Below are 17457 nucleotides of genomic sequence, written 5' to 3'. Positions count from 1 at the left end.
ACGTGACTGGAAAGTCCCCGGGTGGAAATCCCCGCTCTCCGCCGGCGGTAAAACAGAAAGGGAAAAAGAGAACTGGCAGTCTGCAGTCTTCGCAGCGGGCCAAGTGCAGCGAGCTCGGAGCCCGTGGGGGCGGAGCGGTGACAGCAGCCGCCGGGAGCAGTGCGGCGGCGGTGGCGGAGGGAGGCAGCGGGCGCCATCCCCACCCCCGGCCGGGCCAGCGAGCGAGCGCCGAGCCCCGGCGTCCATGGGGCGCCTCCTCCGCGCGGCCCCGAACCCCGCCTGCGGCGCGCGCCTGCCCTGACCTGGACTTGGGACTTCGGAAGAGGAACGCGCGGCCGGGACAGGTAACCGCCGCGTCCCGTTGCCGTCTGCCACGGCTCGGCGGGGTCGGGGGCTGCGGGTGTGTAATCGGCAGCGACTCGCGGGCTGGCGCCGTCTACCTGGCATGGGTTTGGCAGCAGCGGTCCTGGAAGGGAGTTTGTTGGCCGTTTGTGCCCACTGTGAGTTTTGAAATGCTAGGAGTCTAGGTCGCCGCGCCAGATGTTGGGGTGACAGCTCTGGAATCCTGTCCAGCCAACTGTTTCTTTTAAATACTGCAAATAACTTAAGCTGTAGCAGACTCCTGGCGAGTAGCCTCCGGACTCCCAGGTCGGGGGGTCCTTGGTGTTTGGCTCTTTTTCGTGCCTTTCGTATTTTTAAATCGAGCTCTGGATGCTGTTGGACACGTAGACCTTGCAGAACCGCTATGGCTTCTTCCCAGATTGTGCAGAAGCACCCCACCGCCCGCGGGATGTCTGGAAGGCCACGAAACCGGGCGGGGGTGGAGGACTCCGCCAGCCCGCCTGTCCGGGGACAGCTTGCAGACACTTGGAGTGAAGTGCGGGGAGGTGGGTGGGGTCCAGGGACAGTGTTGCTCCTCAGTGGCAGCCATGCAAGACAAGTGTGCATGTTAAAGTGGGCCGTCGGCCTGCTTTTCGGCTGCTCCAGTTCACAGTGATCTGCAGGCCCCTGCCCCAGCCCCTGCCCCACAGTCAGACAGTCTTTGTCAACCCGGGTTGTCCCACATCCTGCCACCTGGCCTCTCAGGAAAGCAGTGGTATTAAGTAAGGAAGGAGCTCAGCTCTTCGGAGATCGCTTTGTTTTCAGTTCTCCCTGCCTCTGATCTTCTTTCCTTAGAAAGCTGGTCTCTGGTCAAGGGACTCAGGGCAGCATCTGGGAAGACCATTGTGGATTAAACCAAAACCCCTGTGTCCCTAATTGTTGAGCAGCCGCTTACTGCCGCGTTCTCATTGTCTAAGGGGCTGCTTTGATTTCTGTGATTCTTTGTACAATTTTCGAATTTTCGGAGGGATCCTTTGCAAAAATTTGATGAGGCATTTGTGCATAAAAAGTCAGTGAGGGGGGCGTCTGGGTGGCTCAGTGGGTTAAGCTGTTGCCTTCAGCTCAGGTCATGATCTCAGGGTCCTGGGATCTAGCCCTGCATCGGGCTCTCTGCTCAGCAGGGAATCTGCTTCCTCCTCTCTCTCTGCCTGCCTCTCTGCCTGTTTGTGATCTCTCTGTCAAATAAATAAATAAAATCTTTAAAAAAGTCAGTGAGGTAACAAATGTAAAAGAAATGTTAAGGGTGATAGCGTCTGTCTTTAACTGTAAGGACATTACCATCATAGGTCGGGAATATTTATTCCCTAATCTTAAATGTGGGGAAATGGGAGAACTGGGAATTTGGATGGTGGGTTTTGATTCTTTGAAGGAATTCTTACAGTCTGTGCAAAGCCAAACCTATGAATGAGAGGACCGTGGGCTATCTGGTAGGGACATTTGCATGTCTTGGTTATGGCTTACAGCTCTCACTATTTGAGGTCTTGGCTGGAAGGTCTTAGAGTGAGAAGAGAATATTAGAAGACTCAGGAAAACAAAAAAGCAACACCTAGCTTGTGTGATCTTTTTACTTCCCGCCTCGTCCCATCTGAGAGCAGCAGGCATTGCAGCCGCAGAGGTGGTGCTGTGGGAATAGCGAGGGGCAGGTGTCGGAAGATCTGGCGCGTTGGCAAAGCTGTCTGCCTTGGCTGGTGTGGAACCTGAGCGGAACGTGTACTTCTGTGGCTTTGCCTGCAGACAGGGAATAAGGTCATCTTGGGTTTTTTAGCCCCAGCATCAAACATGGCACTCTACTTTTAGTAGGTGGTCAGGTAGTGCTTTTTGAGTGATGGACAGATGAATGAATGACATTGCGAGACTTTGGCCCTGCCATGAAGTGGAGGTGGGTGTAATGTTTTTATCCCTTCATTGTGCTTATGGTCCTGCTCTAATTTTGCCCAGTTCCACCTCCAGGGGATGTCTGACGTCAAAGGAAAGATTATCAACTGACCCAGAGAATTACGTCTCCCAGGCCTCACTGGCAATCAGATTAGGAATCCTGATCCAGAGCTATCACCAGAAAGCAACCTTGGGGTCATCTAGTCCAGCCTCTCTGCTTTGAGTGGACCGCAAGAATTTAAACTGCTTCATCAATGGCTTTAAGAGAGCCTAGACTCACGTAGGAAAGACTTCCCTAAAAATCTAGGTTTCTTCTCACTTCTACATAGGTTTCAGGTCTTCCTCAACTAAAAGCTTGCCCTGGTAAATAGTATGATGCAGGAGCGAGATTAACAATCATCATGAAACTCCCTAGGGAATATCTTCATGCTCTGCAACCATCTCTGTCTTCATCTTGGAAACCAAGATGTATGCTGAGGCACCCTGCTGAGGCTTGTGAATGACAGCTGGCTTTCCACACAACCCCAAACTGCGAGGATACCATGTTGTGTCAATTCACAACAACCCAGGCTGTTGGGATGGGTTGTAGATGCTGGGTTTTGCCCTCAGCTTCCTTCATTTGTCCTGAGTGTTCCTGGCCATCTTTCCTTGCCTGCTTCCAGACGTTGATTTCTTTCCACCAGCGGATTATGCTTGAAGATTTCAGCATGAAGACAGGGTGGGAAATGCATCTGAGTGTTGGTCCCTGGCGGATAATAATAAATGTGGTTGGCAGTTGCGTTGGAATAGTAGAACTCTAATGCCTGTTCTTGGAAGTGTGAAATTTATCCTTCTCTTAATCTTACAATTCTATTTCTTATTCTGATGTTGTAAAGTTAACAGAGAGGGTTCCAAAAGACTTACTATTTGCTCTTAAAATTGCAAAGCATCTTACTGGAAATAGGCTTTTTTCACCTTTATAAATATTGTAATATATTTTGCAAATGAGCTCTTTATAAATACTTCTCCTTGGGACTGAAGAGGAAACTCTAATCAGAAGCCTAGGTAACAACGTAAAATTGCAAGGTTTTTCACAAAGCATTTTTTTTTGTAGTATAGGGAGGGAGGGCTTGAAGGAAAAATCAAGGAACTGCCAGAGAGCAAGGACTGCTGAACCATGGTCTTAGGGGAGGAGTTACAGACTTGCCCAGGCTGCCTTGTGTCCTTCACTGGCATTCAGGGCTCCAAAGACCCAGTGGCTGTGGCGTCAGGGTGCCATGAGAATGCTAGGGGAGCTTGCCGGTGATGAGGTGCAGTACCTGTTGCTGACAGAGAGGCTTGGCTCCCTGACAAACGTTACTAAAAACGCGGGTTATTCCCCTCCTCCTCAGGACCCACTCTCCGCCTTCCTTCTCTTGTTTAGACTAATCTTTAAAAGTGATGTAACTTAAAACAGTCCAGTGTGAGTTAATCTTGGGGGCCAGCTAGTATCCTGGGAGTAGAGGTGACTAAGATCTTTTGCCTACAGATTAGGGTAATGACAAGATCAAACGCTGGGGTTTCCTGCAGGCAGGTATATAGGAGTGGTATCAAAGGCGGACTAACGGAATGGGTTTTTCTCCCCCTCCTCTTCAGGTATCGCAGAGCACAATGGCTGAACAGCTCCTTCCCCAGGCTTTGTATTTGAGCAACATGCGGAAAGCTGTGAAGATACGAGAGAGAACTCCGGAAGATATATTTAAGCCTACCAATGGGATCATTCACCATTTTAAATCCATGCACCGATACACACTAGAAATGTTCAGAACTTGCCAGTTTTGTCCACAGTTTCGGGAGATAATCCACAAAGCTCTCATTGACAGAAACATCCAGGCCTCCCTCGAAAGCCAGAAGAAGCTCAACTGGTGTCGAGAAGTCAGGAAGCTGGTGGCACTGAAAACAAATGGTAAGAAGATTTGTCTAAGGCTTGGCTCCCACCGTGCTGGGTCCCCATTCATTCAATTCTGATAGCGCTGGCCCAAATTCAAGTCTCTGGAGAGCACAGACCCCTTAATATAGAATACTCTCTGAAAGACATGTGATTAAAAACAAGTTGGTTTTGCCAATATTTTTACGAAGGATATTTTGTAATTGTGTGTATTAGAGAACAGAGGCACTGAGACTTGAAGAATGCATTCCAAAATACCATGCCTCCTATTGAGGGACTTGGGTGTCTAATTTTTGTGGCTGTTTGTATAATCATTTGTAAAATACCCTTTCCTGGCCAGTAATGGAAACATTAAAAGGCTTTAAGTTCAAAAGGAAAGCATGGTGTGAAAACTAGTATTACTATTGTTTCCCACTGTCATTAGAAGATGCTCGTAATGATGACCTTACACGACTTGAACTGATGGCATTTTGTGGGTTAACCAGTGAATGGCTGTTGCCTGCCTCTCTCTCCCTTACCTAGGTTCTGTTGGTTTTGGTCCCATGACATGAAGTGGAAAGATACTTGAGATTTTTAGCACAAACTTTACAGCTTTACTTCATTATGTTTAGGGATTCCTAGTTCTGAATTTCTTGCTATCTGTGTGTATCTGCTCAATGGCCCTTTACCACTAATAGCTGTTTCCTGTTCTAAACTTTACTGTTTTGCCTTTTGATTGTTTCCTTCGAGCAAGAGTGTGTGCATCATGGCCAAGCACACTGTTTCAGGTAGATACAAAATCCTGCATTATAATGTCGCTGATTATTACAAGAAGCAAGTAGACTGTCCATGATCAGTTACATGCTTATAGTCTAGATGAGGGCAGGAATCAGGTTCTTATATAAGTAACCATCCTTCTTTAAGATCACCTTGATCAAATTAATACATCCAAGCACAGAAATCCTTGTTGACAATGAGAGGATGAGAATATTAATTAACTTAGTTGGTACATTCACTTTGGCCATTTTTGATTTGGGCAGCGTGGAGTGCCTGGAGATAGGTATTTTGTGGTGTTCAGTGAGGGCGGTTGGTTCTGGTGCATTACTTGAACATCTTGCCTCTACTTTTGAAGCCCAGATTCTTAGAAACAAAGGTAGAATGAAAACTGGGGAGAGCTAATGTTTACATTTTTCTTGGCCTTAAATCAAGTGATGCGTAGAAGTGGGTAATTATGTTAAGTCATCATCAAGGGGTTTATATTCCTGACAGTTTGTGGTTTTAGCTCTTTCCCATTTTGTTACAAAAAAGGAATGGAGTGAACTCTGGGAGAGTTGGAAACAGAGAGATTCTGCCAAACGAGAAATGTGGTAGGAAGAGGAAAACCTTCTTATCATTAACAGAATTAACTGACATTTTAGGTTGAACTTACTCCTTGAGAAAATAATGAATACAAATAGTAAATTCTTGTTTTGCAAAGGTATGTCATTAAAGTCTACAAGGATTCATGCTACAAATAAAGCTACAAAAGCAAATGCGTTTTGATAACATTTTCGGGGAAATAGGAATGTGGGACTCAGATCTTCTTATTTCCCCACTTTCAAGAAAATTCCTTAAAATTCTGGAAAAGGAAGAGAAGATATTGGGGAGGATAGACAAAGCGACTTTTACTCTCTGGCTTTTATTAAGCACCTTTTTTTTTTTTTAAACCCCCAGCCCCTCAGGAGGGTTGTACAAAGTCAGTGGTCTCTTTGGGGAGGGGGTGATTCACAAGTTTGCATTTGAGGATATGAGACTGCGGTGAATGAGGAAGGGAGTAGGTGGCATAAAATTGAAACTTCAAGTGAAAAATTCCAGCGTCTATTGGCTGCCGCGATTTCACTTGTATAATGAGTAGCCCTATTCCAGCTCACCCTGACCACACCCACTTGGAAAGTCCAGGGCGCCCTTCGCAGTTTAAATGTCTACACACCAGAACAAAAAGTACAATAGCTGTTGCTCAATTGCTAGTCAAATAACTTAGCACTGGGGAATTCCAGATGTTGCTTAGGGAATTTTGTACGGGTGCATCTCAATAAAGAACTGAAAGTAAGCACAAGAAGAAGAAAAAAAGCCTTATCTTTGCTCTAGATTTTGCAAAGGGGAAATTTCAACAGAATGCAATCGTTGCCACACTTCTGCCAAGACAAAAGGCTAAGCGATCTGTTTTGTTCATTCTTGTGAATACTTACTTAGCTCGTTTTTCCCTATGTATGAATTGCAGGGATAGGAGTTGTAGATGGGTATATATGCTTGAGGGGTTTTCTTTGTTGTTTTGTTTTTGCTTTTTACAGTTTGAGTGTACTTAAGATTTGCTAAAAGCTTCAGAAAACGATAGCCCTACTTGTAGAGTAATGTAAGAAAACAGTTGAACTGTTCGTAAAAGCAGCGGTGCACTTGGCCACGAGTTACTAAGGAGTAGACTTTTTTGATATTAAACATTCCTCCCAAATGTTTATTGTTTGGAGGTTAGACACAAGGGCAGCCTCTTGAATTGTGGGTTTTGGCCTGTGAAAGTAACAAATTCATGGAGTAAAATTAGACCTGTTTCTCACAATGCTCAAAGGCAGGCTGAGGAGGTAATGCGGTGTTCTCGATCCCACTTGATAAACCAGGAGAGGAAACTCCCAGGCCCCAGAGGCCTCAGTGGAATGGTCAAGTCATTTACCACTGAGTCATAGCCAGACCGTCCCTGTCTAGTAAGCGGAGCCAAGCCAGCTTCCTGGTTTGTGCACCATACCCCATATGTTCTCTCTAGAGCCACGGAGTAATAGTGCCAGTGTCTTAGCCAAAACATCAAGGAATGCTAGAACGGGACAGACTTTAGAGATCATAACCCAATACCCTCATATCACAAAGAAGAAAAAAAAAGCAACACTCAAAAGCTGAGGAATTTTCCCCAAGGTCACACCTAAACCAGTTAGGGCAAGCCAGGCTAGAACCAAGGTCCCCTGATAATCAGTTCCTGGCCCCTTTGTTCTGTCCAATGTTAAAATTAAGAGTGGAAAGAGTGGTTTTTTTCCCTAAAGCTGTCATCCCCTTGTGAAATGTTCTCAGTTGGCTGTTGGAATAAGAAATTAAACCGTTTGCATTTCTCACATGTCCCTACTGGGTCCCCTGTACTAGCAGCAGGGCTAGTGCATTCTAAAAACTTTTGCTAGGCCTTTGATGTGTATGGCTTCTTCCCCAGGTGATGGAAACTGCCTCATGCACGCTGCTTCTCAGTATATGTGGGGTGTTCAGGACACAGACCTGGTCCTGAGGAAGGCTCTCTTCAGCACTCTCAAGGAGACCGATACACGCAACTTTAAATTCCGCTGGCAGCTGGAGTCTCTTAAATCCCAGGAATTTGTGGAAACGGGGCTTTGCTACGACACTCGGGTATGTTTTGTTCCCCCATAAATATCTATCGATAGAGCTCCATGGTGGGTGAAGTGCCTCTCGGGCCAGCCCCCACTCTCGAGGACCATATGACTTCCTAGGTCACGTGAACTTGGCTAAGCAGAGCGCAGTCCATGGAAAATACCTGAAACCTCCTGTGGGATGAACAGGAGGCTTTTGTCACTGCTGGGAGGTTTCCAGGCAGCAGATTCCCAGCTGTGGATCTCTTTTTAGCAGAAGGGCTACTTGGCCTTTCCTGTGGTGTTTTGGTTGCTTTCCCATCTGATTGCCCTTTGCATGCTTTACCGAGCCTGCCACTCAAATTCAGACGTGGGGCTCACCATTCTCAGTCACAGGCTTGGAATTTTTGTGAACATTTGGATAAGGGGCTTTGGTGTTATGCCTCATCAGGGATTTTTTTGAAATCAGGTGCTGTCCCCATCCTCCCCCACTTCTAAGTTGGCCTTCTAGTGGAAAGTAAAGGAAGAAAACCAAACTGGGGAAAAAAAGGGTGATCACTCAAATGATGATTTCCAGAAAGGGGAAAAGCAAGCCAGGTTATATAAATGAATAATTGTAGAGCAAAGTCCGACTGACTTTTTAATGCGTAGTTCATTCACTCCCAATTTCCCCTTTACCCACTTCCTAGAATTGGACTGATGAATGGGATAGCCTAATCAAAATGGCATCCACAGACACACCCGTGGCCCGAGGTGGACTTCAGTATAACTCACTGGAAGAAATACACATATTTGTCCTTTGCAACATCCTCAGAAGACCAATCATTGTCATCTCAGGTGAGAGCTGCAGGTTGCTTATTTGTATTCGAGAGCTGGTCGGCTTCTGTTAGCTCTTCAGAAAAACTGAGCCTATCTCAGGCTACCAGGGTCACCAGCAATAATAGCTGAAGGGAATTTGCTTGCTCTTTCCCTAAACAGACAAAATGCTGAGAAGTTTGGAATCGGGTTCCAATTTCGCTCCCTTGAAGGTGGGCGGGATTTACCTGCCTCTCCACTGGCCAGCCCAGGAGTGCTACCGATACCCCATCATTCTCGGCTATGACAGCCAGCACTTTGTACCCCTGGTGACCCTGAAGGACAGCGGACCTGGTGAGAACACAGCATGGATTCACATTTGTAACTGCTGCTAGATAGTGAGACGCCCTGTTCCCACTGACCGCTGGGCTCTTTGGGGCCCTCTGGCAAGAGCCTCATTTATGTTTATAATTTGCATGTGAATACAGTGTTCCGTCACGTGCCTGGTTAGCAACAGTAATGCCGTGGCAGTAATCCCGCCATCTTTGTGTATGGCTTGGAAAGCACTTCCCACAGCTTAGCTGCAAGGAGGAGGTCTGTGACGTGACCACCGCCCTTTGACAGATGACAGAGTGAGGCCCACAGAGCCCTGGCCCAGAGTCAGTGTCTATCAGGTGAGCCATTACTAGGATAGCTTCCCGTGGAAGAGGCAGTGTGCGAAGTGCTTTAGAGGATAAATGTAGACATTTATTTCATCTCATTTCATCCTCACAGCGTCCCTATGGACCGTAAGCACTGGAAGCCTTGTTTTACAGAGATGCCTGAAGCTCAGAGAAGTTCAGTAACTTCCCTGATATCACAGAGCTTGACAGGGGCAAAGCCAGGACTCAGACTCAGATCAGTGTGGTTCGGAAGTGTGATGATTTACCCAATGAGTTCCACTGCCTCCAGGCTGCCTAATATTCTCTGAGCTTCCAGAACATACAAAGCATTTTATGTTGAAGTTTAGTGTAGTTTGTTTCCCCATCTGCATTTGATTGTGACTAGATGATACTTTTCTACCCTTTTTTATATTTTTTCCGTGTTTGTGAAATGTGACCATTATATATGCAGCCTTACACATAATCTCATTTAGTAGAATCATGTGTCACTTATATGTTGCTTCTTTCCCTCAGAAATCCGAGCTGTTCCACTTGTTAACAGAGAGCGAGGAAGATTTGAAGACTTAAAAGTTCACTTTTTGACAGATCCTGAAAACGAGATGAAGGAGAAGCTCTTGAAAGAGTATTTGATGGTGATCGAAATCCCCGTCCAAGGCTGGGACCACGGCACCACCCATTTGATCAATGCCGCAAAGTAAGAGTTTATCCTTAGCTCTGTCCTTTGTCATTTTCAGCTGCTTTTACTTCCGCCACAGAAGCTGAGGCCATCCCAGAGCTCAACCGTAAAGTTATTTGAAGCCGGTTTCCTCCAATGTGCAAGAGATCCAAGTGTGGTGTATATAGTCAGAGAGGATGACGGGAGGCCATACCAACTTGGGTTTCACATGGGAATGAGTAATTTCTCCATGGTCACTTTCCTGCATAGCTGGATACTGACAGTCAAGATGGTGGCTTTAAAGTCTCTTGAACCAAGGATAGTTTTGTTGTGTTTTATTTAATTGCCCTAGTAATAGGCTAGCAAGTGAAAATTCTTGGAAACAGACTCCTTTTTCTCTTGGCTTCTTGGTAAGGACAGACTTCTCAGACACAGTCGGGTTGTGGATCATCTTTATGTGGGCATGCATATGATTTTTGCCCCATAGGAAGTGGAGGCAAGACCCAGAGGACATGCAGTGCGGGTGTCCAGATCTTAAACACTGGCTTTATGTTGGAGAGATGCCTATTTGTTAGGACTTGAAATACACCATAGGGGGAGGCAGACACATGATAGAGGCTTGGAAGTGAGTGGACAGCACCTGGGGGTATGTCCACTGCTTGGTCACTGTGCAGGGCAGTCCGTGCTGATAGACACCAGCTGCCAGTTTAAGATTAATAACACCAAAATACAGGCGACGATGTCCCAAAGTAGTTTGAGTTATAACATAGACTAGTCCCAAATGAACATGCTATATGATGTTTTACTAGATGTTTGACATCAGAGAAGTTAAAAAGTAAAAGTGAGTTTTTAAAAGAGTCAAATGTAACAGCGTCCCCAGAATAGCCCTTTCTTTAGAATTATCAGTAATTTGGAGTGGACCAAGATTGATTAAATAAGACTGTGGTTCTTGAAAAAAAATGAAATCTCCTTAGCAGTATTAGACTGTGCTCTGCTGGAAGTGTAGACTCATGATCATTGGCCTGCATGTCAGTGAGTGGTTATCAAGTTATTGCCATAATGCACATTGTAGGAGTTTGGCCTCTGAGCTCATGATGTAGAATTCTGTGTGTATCCATGTTTGTGTGTAGTCTCATATTTTTCTTTTTGGTCTTTAGGCTAGATGAAGCCAACTTACCCAAAGAAATAAATCTGGTGGATGATTACTTTGAGCTTGTCCAGCATGAGTACAAGAAATGGCAGGAGAACAATGAGCAGGAACGGAGAGAGATACATGCTCAGAATCCTTTGGAACCTTCCGTTCCCCAGCTTTCGCTCATGGACGTAAAATGTGAAACACCCAACTGTCCTTTCTTCATGTCCGTGAACACCCAGCCTCTGTGCCACGAGTGCTCAGAGAGGCGGCAAAAGACCCAAAGCAAACCCTCAAAGCTGCACTCCAAGCCAGGCCCCGAGGTGCTCCCTGGTATGGCTCTCGGGCCCTCCCGGGGCGAGGCCTATGAGCCCATGGGCTGGAGCCCCGAAGAGCCAGCCGGGGGGCCTCGTTCGGCCCCTCCGACGGCGCCCAGTCTCTTTCTGTTCAGCGAGACCACCGCTATGAAGTGCAGGAGCCCTGGCTGCCCTTTCACACTGAACGTGCAGCACAATGGATTTTGTGAGCGCTGCCACAACGCTCGGCAGCTGGGCGCGGGCCACCCCTCGGACAGCACGAGGCACTTGGACCCCGGTAAGTGCCGAGCCTGCCTGCAGGACGTCACCAGGACGTTTAATGGGATCTGCAGTACTTGCTTCAAAAGGACTACAGCAGAGCCCTCCTCGGGCCTCAGCTCCAGCGTCCCTCCTTCCTGTCACCAGAGGTCCAAGTCAGACCCCTCACAGCTCGTCCAGAGTCTCTCCACACATTCTTGCCATAGAGCCGGGACCGAGGCTCCCTCCGGCTGCCTCTCTCAGGCCACACGGACTCCAGGGGACAGGACGGGGACCAGCAAGTGCAGAAAAGCCGGCTGCATGTATTTCGGGACTCCAGAAAACAAAGGCTTCTGCACGCTGTGTTTCATCGAGTACAGAGAAAACAAACGTGAGTGAACTGACGGATTTCCTAAGCCCCGTTTCTAAACCCCTGGGCTAGAAGCAGTTTTGCTCCGGAGCTGCCAGAAAGCAGCCCCTCTGGGCGGCGGGGGAGAGTGCAGCTGGCTCAGAGAGATGGTCACTTGGAGGCAAAAGACACAGAAAACCACTTTCCAAAGTCCTACAGCCCCTCCTAGGTAGAGTTCATAGAATTTTATTTCACATGGTCATTTAGCATCTGGCATTTGTGAGGCAGAGTTTAAACAAGACTTCTTTGGACATGTAGATGTAATAGAAGTCCAGAGTTGATGGGCAGTAGCTGAAGAGAGGGAAGTCTCCGCTGACCCTGAGAAAATGCAGTTGGTTTTAGAAACCTCTTGTTTGAAGAAGGACCGATGGGCAGTTAGTGTCTCTGTTCTGTTACCATGCCTGGCCTGTGCAGCACGTTCAAAAATGAACGGTCTGTAAAGTCAAAGATGTTTCCATAATGGCATTATTATCCTTTTTTTTCTTTGACTGAATTTAGAAAAGGCCGTGCTCATGTATGCACAGCCCAGGGTGCCCTAACCTATATCCAGAACCTGGCAGTCTCTCTCTCTCTCTCTCTCTCTCTCTCTCTGCTTGGAGACCACCTGTAGCACTGATGAGCTCCAACTCTCTTTCAGATTTTGTCCCTGCCTCCACGAAAGCCAGTCCCACGGCCCCCAGGTTCCAGAATGCTGTCCCCTGCCTGGGAAGGGAATGTGGCACCCTGGGAAGCACCGTGTTTGAAGGATACTGTCAAAAGTGTTTCATCGAAGCTCAGAGTCAGAGATTTCACGAAGCCAAAAGGACCGAAGAGCAACTGGTGAGACATTTTGAGGTACTTCCCCTCCCCCATGGGGCCAGCCCTCCTCACTGGAGCCACTTCTTCCCACTGAGACAGCGGACTTTCCTCCCTGCCAAGTTCCGGGGAAGAACCTTGGGGGGCTTTTGGTGGGCGGAGAAGTTCCTGTAGCCCCCAGGGTTGGAAGTGCAGTAGGTACTGCACTTGATTTTCATGGCCTAACTGTACTATAGAATTCATTTAGAAAGTAAATCGAATCAGCCATAGAATAAAACCTCTTAAAGTCTCTAAAAAGACTGATGCCAAACAGAGACTTTTTGATTTGTAGCAGCACAGGGATCTGAGTGGCCAGCAGACTTTGGCAAGTAGTCCTTTATCAGGAGACAGGAGGAGCAGGCAGAGTAGCCCACATGCCTGCACACAGTGGCACAGGAGAAAAGCCACCTTAGGCTGATGGTTGCCTCTCCTGTTGTTTACAGCATGGTAGGGAGTCTGTCTGGGGAAGGCCAGCTTCTCACTAACACAAGCGGAGGCTAGCTGGGCCAGCCTTCGCAGGCCTCCAGGTCAGGTGCTCCTTGGTTGCACTCAGTGTGCTCTCACGGGACTGGGAGGAGGCGTCTTTGGCGAGCATCCAGTCCCAGACAGCACGTGCAGCTCCCTGGGTCAGGCGGTGGCTCTCCACCCCACAGAGTTCTTGGTAACACCCGTGCAGGCAGAGGAGATTACCTGGTGCTCTCCCTGAGCAACTGGCCAACAGTTCTCTCTGCTCTTTCCATTCAGAGAACGAGCCAGCGCAGAGACGCGACTCGAAGCACGACGAGCGCCTCCAGGCCCAAGTGTGCCCGGGCCTCCTGCAAGAACATCCTGGCGTGCCGCAGCGAGGAGCTGTGCATGGAGTGCCAGCACCTCGGCCAGCGCGTGGGCGCGGGGGCCCACCGGGGCGAGCCGGTTCCCGAGGAGGCCCCCAAACAGCGCTGCCGGGCCCCCGCCTGCGATCACTTCGGCAACGCCAAATGTAGCGGCTACTGCAACGAGTGCTTCCAGTTCAAGCAGCTGTACGGCTGAGGGGTGCGGAGGGGCCCCGGGGACCTCAAGCCTCAGCAGGCAATGGTGCTAGCCGCAGCGAGCTGCGGGCGGCTTCAAGCAGGGGAGCAAAGAGAAGCTCGGGTCGCGGTCGCGGCCAGCCTGCGCAAGTGGCCTTGGAACGAGAGCAAGGCCAGTGACGGGCGGCGGATGGGCTGCTGCTCTTCCCCCGCCACCTCGCCTGCCACGCGGAAGGGCAGGGACTGCGTGGACTCGGAATGTGTGGTGGGACTACATCATCTTCTCAGGAGAAAAGGGAGAAAAAGCTCGGTCAGGTGGGTTGGGGATCCCAGGCCGTCCCCCCCCCCCCCCCGCCCCCACCGCCCCACCCGGGCCGGGCTTGGAGCCACGGAGCTGACTCGCCGCACCCACAGGCCCTCAAGTTCAGGAAGCTCAGGGAGAACGGACAAATTCAGTGTCAGTGGTGAGTGGTCTTTCCCTCCCCGCCTCGTCCATTTCCCGCGGACACAGCAGGGCAGACACCGAGCTGTCCACAGACTGTGGCTCTGAGGCTGCTGAGATGGAATCAGTTCACGCTGAAGAGCAAACCAGCTGCTCTTTACAGTATGCACCTTGGAAGAAATCAGAACATTCTAGTGGGAAGATGTGTGCCTCTCTTGGTTATCACTGTCTTCACTTCTAAAGAAGTTAGCTTGAGGTGTGCATGAAAATGTGTACATATATAATGTACCCTTATATTATGTATGAGGGAATTTTTTTTATTGTGGTGAAGTATATTGTCTATATAATTCACTTTATTTATTTTATTTCAAACTTCAGGTTTATTTAAATGAAGATGTTTCTTCTGCCCTGGGTAAAGTGTCTGCTGTAGTGTCTTCTTGAAATAGCGTATTCATAGTCAGTCCTCTTTTGAGCGAGTACCTGAGTGCCTTGGGGATTTGGTCTCTTTGATGTACTGTGGTTGTCTTCCCTAAGAAAGAAGGAATTGCACCAAAGGTATATTCATTAAAAGCTCATGCTTTTCTTGATGAAACTTGGGTTAGAGGCTCTTGCTAGCCAAATGAAAAAAAAAAATAAAAATAAAAAAAAGTAACTGCTTTCCGCAGTAAACAGATGCCTTGAATATCCTACCTCTTTAGAGATAAAATTAGGAACGAATGGGATGAGATTGGAGAAGGTCACTGGGACAATGTGACTTTTAATGATAGTTTTATTTGCTGTGTTTGAACTCTCTGTCCCGGTAGCAACCGCACATCCAGTGGCACCTTTGCGCTGGGACAGCAAAACCCTGTGACCATGAGCATAAGGAAATTTCTTTTTGTCCTTGGCCTGCAGTTTCTCTGTTTGCTCTGTGTTGCTGTCATACTTGTTATAAGAAAAAAAAGGGGGAAACACATTGTCCCCAGAGGTAAAGGCTGCCATTTATTTTGGGGGGGGGGGTCTGGAACTTATGACCTGAAAATATCAGTAATCTGTAACTCTACACAGCCTTTACTTGTATTACCTGACATGTTTGCCACCTCGAGTGCTATTTCCTCAACATAAATTTTAATCATATTTTCTAAAGATCTCAAATAAACATCAGTGTTCATGTAGTTCTTCTAAAGTCAATATTTTAATATTTTGTGTGTATCAATATTTTCATTCTTAATGTGAAAAATGGAATTATTTATACTTATTTTAGAAAGCATTTGAAATTTGCACATTTAGTTGTCCCTGATAGAGAGCTGTTTGTTCTGTTGGATTCCTTTAAGTTTTCCTAAATATGTGTAACTTTTCACAAAAGTCAATATTAAAAAAATAAATTATTTAAGAACAGATTTTGATGTTTTCTGCTTACAAATGGTCAGAGAAAGAGACCCAAATACTAAGGCTATGTTTCCCAAACAGCCTCATATCGAGGTACACCCGGAATAGTGGACATGCGTCCCACCCCCATGGAGTAAGAACTCTGCGAACATTATAACGAACATTATAAGGCATTGTTCAACTGCAGGGACACTGAGGCCCAGGCAGGAGTGGGAAGCGTCAACCTGTCCCATTCTCAGGAGACATTAGGTCCCTGAGCCCCTCCAAAGGTTGCTGCCTTTGGCCTTCTTGCAGTGCAGAAAAGGAAAGCAAGAGAGAGCAGCAGAGAGAGGCTTAGAAAGAAAGAAATAGGAGGGAGGTGGGAAGCCTGGTGTAAGATTTCCTGGGTCAGACCTTAAAAGAGGTGACAGATGGCCATGGTGGCTGCAAGGATTGACAGCACCAAAGGCCTGGGAAATTATAAAATGACACATTCTTCCACCCAATCCAAACATATCCCCAGAAGCTTGATTCAGGAGGACTGCAGATTCCAGAATCTTTTTTTTTTTAAAGCTCCCCAGGAGATTCTGATCATCAGCGAGATTTTAGAACCATGCTTTGACAAATCATTCGTGATCTTTTGTTAACTTATTACGGGAAATGTTAACACACAAGAAAGCAGAGTTTAATGAACCCTCATGTGTCCATTACTTGGTTTTGATAATGATCAGCATTTTGCCAGATTTGTTTCATCTTTCATTCCCTCTTTTTCTTCTGGATGATTTCAAAGCAAATCCCAGCCATGTGTGTCCTCACACCCACAAATACATCAGTGTGCATCTCTAATTGATCATCATTTTTTTGTTTTGTTTTAGTACAACCATCATTTTTACACCCAGATAAGTGATTTTTAGTGTCATCTAATACTAAGTATGTATTCTAACTTCTCAGCTTGTCCACTGTGGAGACATAGTCCTATTGCTTTAGGGTTAGCATAAGCCTCTTTTATTCTGTAACATTCTTTTTAAATTTGTCATCCTACTAATTTGTTGGGGCAGTTTGATCTTTTCTTCTGTAGAAGGGCCCACATTCTGGATTTGGCTGATTGCTTTCTTATGGTGCCACTTAACTTATTCTATAACGTACTTTGGATCTAATTCTGGTTCAATGAGGCAAGAATCACTCAGGGTCCCTTCAAGTCCCATCCTGTGTGAGCTATATGAATGCCAGCCCAGAGGAATCATAAAGCCTCAAATTCAGCTCTTTTCTTTTTGTCCATTCTTCCTCCCACTTCTCACCCAGCATTAAATGCTACAATTCTTCAATCAGCATGATGAACATAAGCATTTGACCATAAGTCATCAGGATTTCTAAAATAGGAAGTGACTTAAAATTAGCAAATTATCTCTGACTCAGAAGAATGACCCACAGACAGGGTCATAGGGGGCAGGTTTGGAGGACAGCAAGGGATCCCGGCAGGGATGGATCTCTGCAGACGGGGATGCCTATAAGGCATACGCACAATTTTATGTCCGGGTGTGTTCATTTTTCTTCTGAAGTGGAGCCAATCAGAGGCTTTCTTCAGAGTCTCAAAGAAATGGATGATTTTCCAAAAACGCCAAGAACCTCAACATAAAGAGAGCTGAGAATTAAGACTTGGGAGGAACTGATTTTTGCTTCCAGCACTGCAAATATCACCCCCCACACCACAAGGGTGGAAGTTCCTGTCATCCAAAATTGAACTCTTAATGTTCTATCCCTGTCCCCTTCCTCCGATGCTCAGAAAAGAGCATTATCTTCCCAGCCACTCTAGACTTTTCCCCCCTCCTCCCACCTCCAAACTTTAGGAAGTGTTATTTGCAAAGTGTCTCTCAAATCCACTTGTCTCTAGACTTCTGCCCCTCTGGCTTTGTCCCTAGCTTCCTTCTGCCTTTTTGCCTCCACTCTCACTTCTAGCCTGCTCTCTCGCACAACTTGACTGCTCACCTGTGCCTGTAAACCAGAGGCCTGGTGAGCTGTCTCCTCTAATTAAAACTCCCTGACGGCTTTCCCAAAGCTGGCTGCATGCAACAGAGAGTGCAGGAAGAAAGGAAGAAAACTCG

At 47.1% G+C, this 17457-nt stretch overlaps 1 protein-coding gene across 4 annotated transcripts; it reads left to right on the top strand.

Annotated features, from left to right (window-relative positions):
* The first annotated feature begins 213 nt into the window (after nucleotides 1–213).
* Nucleotides 214–15387, top strand: TNFAIP3 (TNF alpha induced protein 3). 4 transcript variants are annotated; one of them, XR_006602336.1, is made up of 10 exons: nucleotides 214–344; nucleotides 3871–4180; nucleotides 7368–7558; nucleotides 8208–8355; nucleotides 8497–8667; nucleotides 9489–9669; nucleotides 10788–11707; nucleotides 12363–12559; nucleotides 13304–14264; nucleotides 14387–15387. XR_006602336.1 is itself a non-coding variant. In XM_013064150.2 (9 exons), the coding sequence occupies exons 2-9, from the start codon at nucleotides 3886–3888 to the stop codon at nucleotides 13586–13588; spliced, it is 2373 nt and encodes a 790-aa protein (XP_012919604.2). In that variant the 5' UTR covers nucleotides 214–344; nucleotides 3871–3885; the 3' UTR covers nucleotides 13589–15387. The 4 variants fall into 4 exon arrangements, 3 of the variants coding, with proteins under 3 accessions (XP_012919604.2, XP_004740347.1, XP_044922249.1); XM_013064150.2 differs by having other exon boundaries at nucleotides 12363–12544; nucleotides 13304–15387; XM_004740290.3 differs by having other exon boundaries at nucleotides 13304–15387.
* Nucleotides 15388–17457: the final 2070 nt, after the last annotated feature.

This window comes from Mustela putorius, unplaced genomic scaffold, assembly GCF_011764305.1.
Source record: "Mustela putorius furo isolate JIRA1106 unplaced genomic scaffold, ASM1176430v1.1 tig00003863_pilon_pilon_pilon, whole genome shotgun sequence".
Classification (NCBI taxonomy): Eukaryota; Metazoa; Chordata; class Mammalia; order Carnivora; family Mustelidae; genus Mustela; species Mustela putorius.
This window is presented reverse-complemented; position numbering and strand designations above follow the sequence as displayed.